Source organism: Echeneis naucrates, chromosome 13, assembly GCF_900963305.1.
Source record: "Echeneis naucrates chromosome 13, fEcheNa1.1, whole genome shotgun sequence".
Taxonomy (NCBI): domain Eukaryota; kingdom Metazoa; phylum Chordata; class Actinopteri; order Carangiformes; family Echeneidae; genus Echeneis; species Echeneis naucrates.
The window spans coordinates 4480762-4492608 of record NC_042523.1 but is presented as its reverse complement, the minus strand read 5'-3'; the positions used below and the strand labels follow the sequence as shown (position 1 = coordinate 4492608).

Sequence of the window (11847 nt, the reverse complement as noted above, 5' to 3'; positions counted from 1 at the left end):
GATAAACTCTCTTTTCAGACGTTAGTTGTGTCAGTGTTTCTGTGTGTGTTTGCAGTGCAGCCATTGTTACTCTGCCCTCTGCTGGTGTCAGGCTTGAACTGCGCCACCGAAACGTCTCGCTACGTCATGCGGTCAGCTGCCTTCCTATTGGCTGTTCGGCTAAGATCACCTGACCATACTTCTCTGATCATACTTGTTTTTTGTTGCTCGGCCGTATCGGCGGTGGCGATGTTACCGAGCCGCTCTTTTGACTTTTTATACATTTGGAAATGAAATAGTAACCTTTAACGTTATTTTGCGTAAAGTTCAGGCATCAGCACCTTTAAGCGTTGGATTTTGATCGGCCTGGACGCTTGATATACGGTGGGTTGAACGTTTTAGCTGGCTGAGAAGGACTGTTTTTTTGGTTTGTTTTTGTTTCAGACTGTCAGCGACTCTTCGGCCGCCCCGTTAGTTAGTTAGTTAGTTAGTTAGAGTTCGTTAACGGGAAGAGTGGAGCACTTTGTGTGTACTCCGTATAGCTGCTGTTTCAACGTTTGTTGAGCTGGCTGTTGCTGTAGCTGCTCTGAAGTCACTCATAAAACATCTTTAACATACTCTTCTCGTTCGTAGGTGCAGTCTGGATCATATGTTATTCTGAAGGTTTCAGACACAGTTCTCACTTTCAATCCAGGGTTGTCTCGTTTTCGACATCACACTGACTTTAAACGCTCATGTGTTTTGTTTTGTTTTGTGTGAGCATTCATGTGCATGTAACAGACTTCACTAGGATTTGTTTGTCTTCGTAGAGGTTTGAGAAAAGCAAACATGCTTCAAAGACAAATTCACAGCATTGACATAAATAGTCGGTATGGTCACTTTCTCCTCTGCACTTGTTGGTTGATGTAGCTGAATAACTAAAACCCAGTTTTGAGGAAAGCTTGACTCATTTCCTCTCTATGCGCAATCCAGATCATTTTTGTTATGACCCTCACCTGTTATGAGTCGTGTGTTTCTGTAAGCAGATGATGATTCTTGTGACTTCCTGCGGTCTGCTGCTGTCAGCAATTAATTTGCCAAACTTCCTCTGTCTGCGAATTATAAATCACAAGACGTCTTATGCCAGTAAAGTTGATTTCCCCCTTTTTTATTCTAAACATCTTTTCCAGGGTTTTGGGATCAACCCGTCAGCAGCTGGAGCCACACATGTCTTTGTTTCAGGTTATTCTCTGTCTCTGATGGTGAAAAAATCTAGAAGCCTCTCTTTGTCAAGATTGTAAAGGTTTAGCAGAGGTGTGTGTTTGTATGAACAAGAGGCAATAGTATTTGACATTGCCATATTTTTCACAACTGTGCAACTAAATTAAGTTAAAGTTTTATGATATATGATTCTATCTGAGCCACCAAGTGTAAGGCGGCAGTTTCAGTAAGTCTTTAATCCAGCCTTTATGTTTCTTTAAAACAGAAACATGAAGGCCTAATGTGAGTTTTGTTTCTCTTTTAGGCCTGTGAGCTGCAGACTGAACTGAGAAGACATGACTGTAAAGATGGACCTCACTTACAACAAGGTAATGTAATGGTTTTCCTTTTTGTTTTGTTTTTTCATGGGCTATTTAAATGAAAGAGTCAGTGTTCAATCATTCCTATCTTTGTCTTTGATTATTTACCTAAAGCTGTTTCCATGTGAAAATACCAACTTTTACTGGGCACATGAAAAAAAGGACTGATAAATTAATTAGGAATGAGTTCACAAGTTGCAGCTATCATGATTTTATTTATTAACAAAATAGTTCATGAAGAAGTTCAGAGAAATGAATGAATGAATGAAAGTTAAATAGAAACGGAGCACTTCAGAATAGGTGATAGTGCTGCAATTTAGAGAGAGCAGTTCTATATTCATGATACTCATTGACGAATGACTACATTAGATTAACAAATAGACACAATAAATCAGGTTAAGAGAAGTTCCTCACATGGTCAGTGAATGGCTGCTGTATCTGGTAAAGATCAGCCAATGTTCCCCCTTGTGTGTGGAAATCAGACTGTTCAGACTGTTATTTGTCATTTGACGTTGTGATAGGATTTTCATTTTAAGTTGAAAGACTTTTTTTCTTTGAATCACAGGTTTTTATATTCTGTCATTGTGCTAATGTATTCCTTTGATGTCTGTAGCTGGTGGATGTGGAGCAGAGGAGACAAGACAACAGAAAATCACAGCTGGTACATTACACGCACACATTAACATTGGAAATTAGTGGAGATTTTTACTGTGGAGGAATGCACAGACATATTCAGAGATAAACATGAATGGCTCAGCATTGACCAAGACTCTCTATCCAGTATTCCAGGTGTGCAATAGCTCTGGCTGGTGTAGCTGCCGTGTTGTTGGCTGCCATGGCTATCCATAACCTCCTGAGTCTGAGGCTTTCCTCTCCCACTCCTGACAAAGCCTTCTGCCGCATTCTGCCCCATGCCCCGTCCTGCTATGATCCTTGCAAGTAAGGAAACACAACAAGGTTTAGGTTAACTTCCATTTAAGGACTATGGAGGCCACAGTGCTCTTAGCAACCTTAAGTGCAGGAGAAATTCTTTTGTAACCTTGGCCAGATTTGTGCCTTGCCACAGTTCTGTCTCTGAGCCCTTCAAGCAGTTCCTTCGATCTCATGATTCTCATTTGCTTTGCCATGCATTGTAAGTTGTAAGGTCTTGTCAGTCTACTTAAACATAGCTGTACTCTAATGAAGCTGTAGAACCACCTGAGTTAAATATACAAGTGTCACAGCAAAGGGTCTGAAAACCTATGGCCATGTGATATTTCAGTTTTTGCTCTGTAATAAATTAGCAAAAATATCTACATTTCTGTGTTTTTTCTGTTTTCATCAGCAGACTCAATGCTTATATCAATCCAACTGATACAGTCAAAAGAGTTTTATATGTTAAAAAATTATACTGAGTGAGACATTTTACATTTTGACAATAAACATAATGATGTTGTCAGCTCTTAAATGATACACATTCGGATTCAACAGTCAGAACCAGGAGGACAAAAATAGTTTTGAATTGTTATCATCAAGACATCCCCTCTCTTCCCTGCCAGGATTGTTCTGGTGGAGAGCATGCCTGAAGGACTGGAGTTTAATTCCAGCACCACTCACCCCTCCATCTTCCAGGCTTGGCTCAATCTGATGAACGACGCTCACAGCAGTCTTGACATTGCTTCCTTCTATTGGACACTCACTAACAAAGACACCCACACTTATGAGCCGACAGCCAGTCAGGTAGGCTAAAGCTGCAAGTGGCAGGATATGAATTGGGAACACGTCAGTGCTTGATGAATAAATCATTCAACTTGAAGATCTTTTACTGATGTACATTGTATATTTTGTTGAGGATAAAATTATGCAATAGTAAAATGATCATATTTAGATTTATTTTGGCTTTAAGACTTCAGCTTTATTACTCTATTGCTATCCTGAAGAAAACAAGGATTGTAGGAGGCATCAAAAACACACAAAGCTAGCATATGGATGGATGGCACTGAAATTAACAATAACTAATATAGGAATTATTGAAAAAGAATGTGAAATTGGTGCAGTGAAATGCAGTGGCATGACAGTACAAAATATAAGATATGATGAATAATATTACAGGTATGATGAATATGAAAGTCAGTCAGTTGGAGCTAAACACAAACTCCTGCTGTAGGTGCTTTTATGTTACTAGATAAGGAGCGGCAACCAAACCAGGCCACAAAACAGTGTGTAAGGAATGATTGACTGAAGAAAATGCTTAAATGAAACATGTTTCTTTGTAATGGTATAATGTTGAAAGAGAGTTTTGTTACTGTGTTAATAGGGTGAAACTATTCTGAAGAAACTAGCTGAGGTTTCAGGGAGGTTGTCTGTTCGCATTGCAGTCAATGCACCACAGGAGAGTCAGCCTCAGCACGACCTAAGGCTGCTCAATGACTCAGGTATTTCTCTCTTTTATTAGTTGTAATTGATTGGGTTATACTGATTACAGTAATTTGTCTACTTTTTGTTAATTCTCTTGATTGAATGAAAAAAACTTTTTTCCATGTTTTTCTCAGAACTGTAAACACAAAACTCAATACTTAATCTAATGAAAAAACTTCCATCCAACCTTAGACCCTCGTAGAAAAAAGTACTGAAAGTCTTCAACTTTTGCAAACAGTAAAACTTCAGTGACACAAAAGACAAAAATGGGCTAAGCCAAATGAACTGCAAAACATTCATTATGCTGTAAATTTAACTGCTGAATAAAACTCGGATATAGAATAATTCTGCATAACATCCCGTCTCGGTACTGCGTGAAGTTGGACACTTTGTCTCGATAACAAATATTTGATTTGTTTGTGTGTGTGTATCAGGAGCTGATATAAGGACTGTTAATATGAAAGAGCTCACCTCAGGGGTCCTTCACACCAAGTTCTGGATTGTCGACAAGAAGCACATTTATATTGGCAGCGCCAATATGGACTGGAGGTCCCTCACACAGGTACACACACATAGGTTAGCAAGACTAAAGTGAAAATAAAGGAGCCTGTTTCAGAAACATAATTTTCAGTTCAAAGACATGGTGTAGGCCAAGATCAGTTAAAACTCTAAAATCATAACTATTACATTGAAAAAAATGTATTTGAATTAAATAGCTATTATTTATTCACATTATTTTGTCAAAAGTCACAGGGAGCTACAGCAGAGGGATGAAAGAGCCACAAGTTTCTGACCCCTGGTATAGGCAATGGATTAGACTGATCATTCATTCATCCGATTTGTAATTTCTGTGAAATCCTAGCTTTTTCTGTGTTTGCATCACCAAGGAACTTTACTGTCAGAAACCTGTTCCCTTCTTTGGATTTAATCCTTAGAATTACCATTTAAATCCCAAATTAGATATTTTTGTATACATCCTTTTTTTTTCCCCCATTTTGACAGCATTTTTCAAAAAGTCTGTTAGCAGTAAGAATGACAGGGAGAATAATGATCTGCTGTTTGTGTGCAGGTGAAGGAGCTGGGTGCGGTGATCTATAACTGCAGCTGTTTGGCGACAGACCTTGGTAAGATCTTTGAGGCCTATTGGCTGCTGGCAGAGAGCACAACGATTCCATCACCTTGGCCCTCCAGCTTCTCCACACTCTACAACAAGGACACGCCAATGCAGCTGCAACTCAACAACACACCAGCCAATGTTTATCTGTCGGTGAGATACACACACAGATCAAAAGTCTTGAATGTTAAATGCAATATTTTCTTTTTTTAATTTAGTTTAACAGTTGTTCTTTTCAATTTTATGTAGAAGTCTCTAGTGCTCTCCCCTCAATGCTTTACCACATCTACAGTGCACCTCTAATGACGACAACTTCCTTATATTCATTCATTCATCTTCTACCGTTTATCTGTTTGCGCTTCATGGGGGGTGCTGGGTCCGATCCCAGCTACAGTGGGGTACAGCCTGGCCACCATGCCGCCATTTTCATCTTAATGTTATAATCTTCATTTATAAAGGTCATCCTGCAATGATTGAAAAACAAACAAATCATTTGCGAGTCCTCTAATTGTCTCTTTTGAACACTTTTTCTATTACTATTTTTTTTTTATTATTATTTATTAGTATGTGTGTGAAGTATGACGTTTACTTTGATGTTTGTGTGTTTTTAAGCAGCCAGCGGCATGAGTAGCACATACATTTTGTCGTGTATTTATTATGCAATGACAAAAAAAAGGAAATCTTGACATTTCTCCGTCTTCCATTAGAGTTCCCCTCCATCTTTCTGTGCAGCCGGAAGGACTCCAGACCTTCAGTCCATCCTCAGTGTGATCGAGGATGCCCGGAGCTTCATCTACATAGCTGTGATGAACTACCTGCCCACCATGGAGTTTTCACATCCTAAAAGGTGCACAAGTATAGGTGTTAAGAAGTAGTTGAAAAGAGTCAGAATGGTGAAACGTTTAGCTGCCTGTTACCAGGTACTTTACTTGTTATCTTTGATAAACCTCAGGGATTAAGCATTTCCGTTTCATCCTAAAAGTTCATTTTAACCACAAAGTACTCCCAATGTATTTGTGAGAAACGTGAATAGAAGTGTGACTTAAGTATAAACGCTTGAGGAAAATTTGAGTAATCACACATCCATCTGTTCATCATCCACACTGCTTATGCTTATTGTGCCATAGTGGGCATAGAGCCAGCCCCAGCTGACAACTGGGCAGCGATTAAGTAGACCAGGAAGCTATGTCTATGGGCCTAAGAACTCTACACTAAAAGCCCCAGAGGGGTATACTACGAAGCAAGATTATTGCCTTAGCAAGCTATGTTGAGCCTAAAGCCAAGCTTTCCCATGTCACGAAGGTGGCTCTCTTTTAAGATGACTATATCACCAGGGTAATTTATGCTGCGAACAAAAACTGGTTGTGACCAGTTTTTGTTCTGACTTTCGGCTTAAAGTCCACAATTAAATGCGCTGTCCCTTCACCGATCATCCTGCTTGAACATGGTATCCCCATTTGTAGAGGATCCAGTGGATTTAGGTGCCCGAATTGTTAGAGGAGCTCTTCAGTAGGAGAGAGCTCTTCCAGACCGGAGTGACCCGTTGGCGTTTTCTAATGATATTCTCTATGAGCGATACAGATTATCAGCTCAGGGAATATGTTACATATGCAATGTTGTTGAACCATATGGAAGTAATGCAACCAAACAAAGCCATGAACCACCAATCACAGGATGTGTTTTATTATTTATTAAAGTTCTGCCTTTCCTGGGAAAAGGAAAAGTCATAAGTATAAAATGTCAATCATGCTTAACACAACATTTTAAAGTAGCATTTACTGCAGTACCCTTTCCCCTTTTAGTTTCATGATTTCCAGTGCTTTATCCAGCTCTAGATTCCTTTTGCTTTTGCTAACCCTCACATTGTCTGCTCCAACATGTATTAATAGGACATCAAGTAACAGAGATGAGTGAGATAAACTTTTATGTTGGTGTACTGTGTTCATCATTCACTTATGAGTTCTTGGTAAGGATTGGTTTAAAAAAAAAAAAAAAAAAAAACCTTACCCCTTGTGTTTTTTTTCTGTGAGCCTAGAGGTGGATACCAAAGGCTGAAGGGATGGCTGCACACTGTCCCCTCCCTGTGGAATTAATGAGCAAAAAACTTAATTATTTATAATTTTAAACGACGATATAAACGATATTATTAAAATATCTACCACAAATATATCTCTGAATACACTGAAAGTGTCTCCTAATCATCGATCTCCACCTGTGGAATAGTTTAACAGAAAGGAATAAAGCGGATTCAACACAGCAAACAAAGAAGAGTACATGACAACTTTCTTTGACAGTTAACTCTGTGTGGGGGTCAGCAAGGGTGCGTGTTGGTGGCTTGAGCAACTCTACAGTGTCTCCTTCACCCGTAAATTAGATTAAGACTTCTCTCATCTGATGAAAAATAAATATGCATTTAGTATTTTACCACCAAAGCACTTATACATGCCCTGGACAAAGAATAGCTGCTGGGAGCTGCCAGCCCCTTGTATCCCAGCTCCTCTGAGGCTGTGTAATCTGCTGGAGCGGCCCCCTCCAGTCTTTCTCCCCTCATTTTTCTTCTTGTTTGCTTCGGATAATATTACAGGTAATATGTTACACAGTGTATCATCCACATTACACTAAAAGAGTGATGACTACATACCACTTTGGATTATATTCTTGTGTTTGGTCAAGATTGAGCCACCGTTGTGATACTCGTTATCTCTGTTGGAGCTTTCAGCTTTGTCGAGCCAGCTCACCCAAAGAAAGTCCTGCTCTGCTGAGCTTCCTCGTAGTAGTACACCCCTCAGGTTAATTCTCAGAAGATTCTTGTTGTGAGGCAGTAGTGATGACCACTGCTCCTCAGTGCCATTCTGTTATTAGAAGACTCATTTTAGGAAGTGCTGGAACCAATCCCAGCTCACACTGGGTGAGGCAGGGTCACCATGGACACGTCACCAGTCAATCATAGGGCCAAAACACAGAGACAGTGAGAGACCAACAGCCACTCAATTTAGAGTCACCAGTTAACCCAAACGTGATGTCTTTGGATGGTGGGAGCAAACTGGAGTACCCGGAGGAAACCTACTTCCTTTACATAGTGTATAATGGAAATTTAAAGTAGCTGTAGCAGCATTGTTTTGAGAGTTTCCTTTGACAATGGATTGAGTGTTAATGAACAGAAATACATCTGAAAGGAGACTGATGTTGACCCACATCCTCATACTCTGGATGCTGTACCCTCTGCAGGTATTGGGCTGACATCGACACCCAGCTGAGGAAAGCGGCATATGAGAGGCGGATCGTGGTGCGGCTGCTGATCAGCTGCTGGGCTAGCACTCAGCCAGTCATGATTCCCTTTCTAAAGTCTCTGGCCTCAGTATATGACCCTAAAAGCAAACTAGACATTCAGGTGGTAAGTAGCTCTTCTTTATGCCTTTATGAAAAAAGAAAACACAAAAATGATATTTCCTGTATTCGAAACAATGACCCGATGACATTGTGTTTGTTTCATCCAGAGGCTGTTTGTGGTGCCTGCCACCCCCAAGCAGAAGGAGATTCCCTTTGCCAGAGTCAACCATAACAAGTACATGGTGACTGACAAGATTGCATACATAGGTGAGGCTACAGATGCTCTCATTGCCACACACTTGGCTAGCATATGTGCTGAGTAAGTAGCCTCTGGGCACTGACTGCATATTAGACTAACTAAAACCATGACTCCATAACTGAAAAGTGTAATCAAGCCTGAAAAGCCTTCAATCTTTATTGTATCTAATGACCATCGCGGGCAACTCCATTGGTTGTAAAAACAAGTCTCATGTAGTGAGATCTATGGAACAATAACACTATTTCTCACTTAATTTTTTAGCTCAGTAAGCATATTAAGTTCCTCAAGTCAATTTCAATACAACTTGATGGTTATTTTTTAAATTATCCTCTCATTTAGAGGAAATAAAAAAATAAAATTTTTTGTTTTAGGACGTGGCTACTATGATTTACAGACTGCCCCACATATGGTGTCCTGCTGGGCAAACAGGAGTGCAGAGAAAGTGCAGAGCAGGCGGGCTCCTCCCTCCCCTGCTCATTAGCTCCACCTTCTCAAAATTTGATATCTCACAGTTTCAAAAAACTGCAATGGCACCAGCCAGAGTACACACCGGATGCTTCAAAACAAAACTTCAAAAACTTCTACAAAACTTCTAAATCAGCTTCTCTTTAGCTTTAGCTAAATTCAGTAAGCAAATATAGAAAGAAAATTCATCAAAATTCTCACCACAAGTGTCGGTATTTGCAGGATTCCCTTTGCTGCATCTCATGTTTTGGGAACTAGACCGGCTGACTTGTCATTTTTAAACATTTCATAAATGGGCTGAAATATGACCTCTGACTTTCTGTCTTTAGGCACATCTAACTGGTCAGGTGACTACTTTGTGAACACAGCTGGCTCAGCGTTGGTTGTCAACCAGACTTCATCAAAGTCAGAGGAGCTAACTGTCCAATCACAGCTGCAGGCTGTGTTTGAGAGGGACTGGAACTCTGACTACAGCACTCCTCTCACCCAGCACTCAAACCTCAAACACTATTGTTAGTTTCAACAGACACTTTTATGAGCACTATTTATGTCCATGTGATTTTAGCAGTGTTGCACATTTAAGTTTTCACGTTCTTATGTACTATACAAGTCATCTGAGACAAGAATTTCCTGTGCTAAAAATTAGCCACGACTCCTGGCACTGCTTCAGTACCAAACTTCACGGTGATGTGAACTCAAATCACATTTTTGTGACACCAAAAAGCCCAAAAAAAATTTTTACTGAAACACAAGATAAGACTTATAAACAGTGTAAAACATTGATCTCACGCAGCCACACTGTCTGTATAATCATGCTGATATATGCTCAGGCACAATCAGGTTTTCAGCATTTCCATCACTCTCTGATGAGAGCTATCACTTTCTCGTATTTGATGTCAATCACAATGCATATCTTTCATACAACTTCATCTTTTTTTTTGCTATCCCAGCTTATCTCAGGGAGTACAGATTGTACAGTGTGTTTTTTCTTAATTTGCGGAGTCTCGATGAATGTGTGCTGTGCCTGTGGTGCTGTAAATAAGATGAGATTTTTAATTCGCTCTCAGTCGTCCAGACTGTTTTAGTAAAATTTCATTTAATACTGAAGTCAGTATCACATAAAACAGACTGGAAGTAAGTGCAGCAGCAGTAAATGATGCCAATGGAATTTCCACTGTGTGGGGTGATTGAAACTACTAATTATTGGATGAGATGGTTGTTATGGCAACTGTCTCTACTGAAACATGTTTATTAGTAGCAACATGATTATGAAAAACCTCTGAAGCAGTTTTGTACATGTTTTTATCTCCTTCCTTATACGTGATTATTAATAAATGTCCAATGAAACCTGTTTAGCCTGTTATATGATGTTATATATATATATACAGAAAGTCAGCAATGAGCTCCTTTCTCAGACGAGGACCCTATAATTAGATGTTATTAAAAGGTTAGGAACCTTGGAAATTCTCAAAAGACACACAAGAAAGATAATAAACCCATAACTTCTCTCAATTTTCAAATCTGTGTTGAGAATAGGCAGAAATGAACTCGACTGTTTTCATGTGTCATTGCAGTGGCAGACTTCTAACGCTTGTGTGCAGCATTGGTGCAGATTTAAACTGACAGACACACATATTTGTGCTCTCCTCAGTTACCTCCTGGAAGCTTCTCTGGGATCCAAGTGAAAATATCAATCCAGTACGAGTAGAACGCTGATGTCTGCATGCTAAACTCACACAGAACCAGTCTGCTGACTGCAGACCAGCCTGAGACGTGCTGTTTCACAAACTCACCCACTGACGCAGACTCACAATATTACATTGTATTTACGTATCATCTTTGTCAAACTCATCACTTTACAGCTTTCAGCATTTTTCAGCCTTGACAATCAGAACAAATAAGAGTGATAAGTTTCCTAGTTCTGTTGCTCACAAATCTAACTAAAACAGGATACACAGACAGCTACATGCAAGCCAGGTGGTCTATTCAAAAGCCAATAATGGCATAAAAATGGCTAGATGATGGATGACAAACATTAAGAAACTGAAATTTCTCATGTTTTGTAGAAGCTCCTCTGAGAGCAGGATGGCCTTCAGTAGTTTTTGGGCCTGGTATACAAATGGAAAGCTCAGTGTTTGGAACAAAGCCTCAATGATTCAGTTTGTTGTCTCTTCAGACAAGATCATCTTTTTCTTTACAGTGCAATTTGACAAACTCATCTGTCAAGTTCCTCTGTCTTTACCCTAAAGGTCTGACTGTTGGAGGGCTGCTGAGTTATCTACTGCACATCACAACTTTGCGTGCTATAACAAGTTTTGTGTTGTTGGCTTTTTTTTTTTTTTTTCCAGCACTTGCAAAACAAGTTAGTTGGTAATTTAGGTGTAATTGTCAGAGCTTACATGTGCATGCGTTGACAGTGGAAATGGGCGTGAGTTCTGAATGAAAACTCCAGTCCTGCGGAGCCACCGCCCTGCATGTTTTTGCTCTTTCCCTGCTCCAACACACCTGATTCAAATGAGTGGCTCCTTATCAGACATTGGCAGAGCTTGATGACTAGCTAATTAGGGAAACGTCTAAAACATGCAGGGCGGTAGCTCTCCAGGGTCAGAGTTGAATGACCCCTGCTTTAAAGGTTCATAATTCAGGAGTTTTCCATGTGGGCAGTTGGTGCAGTTCATCTTTGAACTTTCCAGAGTAGTTCTACAAAACTATTACCAATAACCTAATATTACAGACAAAGCAAA

At 39.8% G+C, this 11847-nt stretch overlaps 1 protein-coding gene across 3 annotated transcripts; it reads left to right on the top strand.

Moving 5' to 3' along the window:
- The first annotated feature begins 200 nt into the window (after positions 1–200).
- Positions 201–10454, top strand: pld3 (phospholipase D family member 3). Of its 3 annotated transcripts, none has more exons than XM_029517374.1 (13): positions 201–363; positions 1149–1200; positions 1484–1547; positions 2152–2199; positions 2320–2477; positions 3077–3257; positions 3835–3952; positions 4370–4497; positions 5005–5202; positions 5757–5896; positions 8278–8443; positions 8547–8646; positions 9433–10454. In XM_029517374.1, the coding sequence occupies exons 3-13, from the start codon at positions 1515–1517 to the stop codon at positions 9618–9620; spliced, it is 1458 nt and encodes a 485-aa protein (XP_029373234.1). In that variant the 5' UTR covers positions 201–363; positions 1149–1200; positions 1484–1514; the 3' UTR covers positions 9621–10454. The 3 variants fall into 3 exon arrangements, with proteins under 3 accessions (XP_029373234.1, XP_029373233.1, XP_029373232.1); XM_029517373.1 differs by having other exon boundaries at positions 1149–1272; XM_029517372.1 differs by lacking the exon at positions 1149–1200.
- The last annotated feature ends 1393 nt before the right edge of the window (positions 10455–11847 follow it).

What these genes read in the sequence shown, in the direction of transcription:
- pld3 (XM_029517372.1), top strand. Translation starts at nt 1,515, where the DNA reads ATGACTGTAAAGATGGACCTCACTTACAACAAG. An exon ending in ATGAGCCGACAGCCAGTCAG is followed by an intron (nt 3,258 to 3,834) that starts GTAGGCTAAAGC and finishes CTGTGTTAATAG; the next exon opens with GGTGAAACTATTCTGAAGAA. An exon ending in TGACAAGATTGCATACATAG is followed by an intron (nt 8,647 to 9,432) that starts GTGAGGCTACAG and finishes TTCTGTCTTTAG; the next exon opens with GCACATCTAACTGGTCAGGT.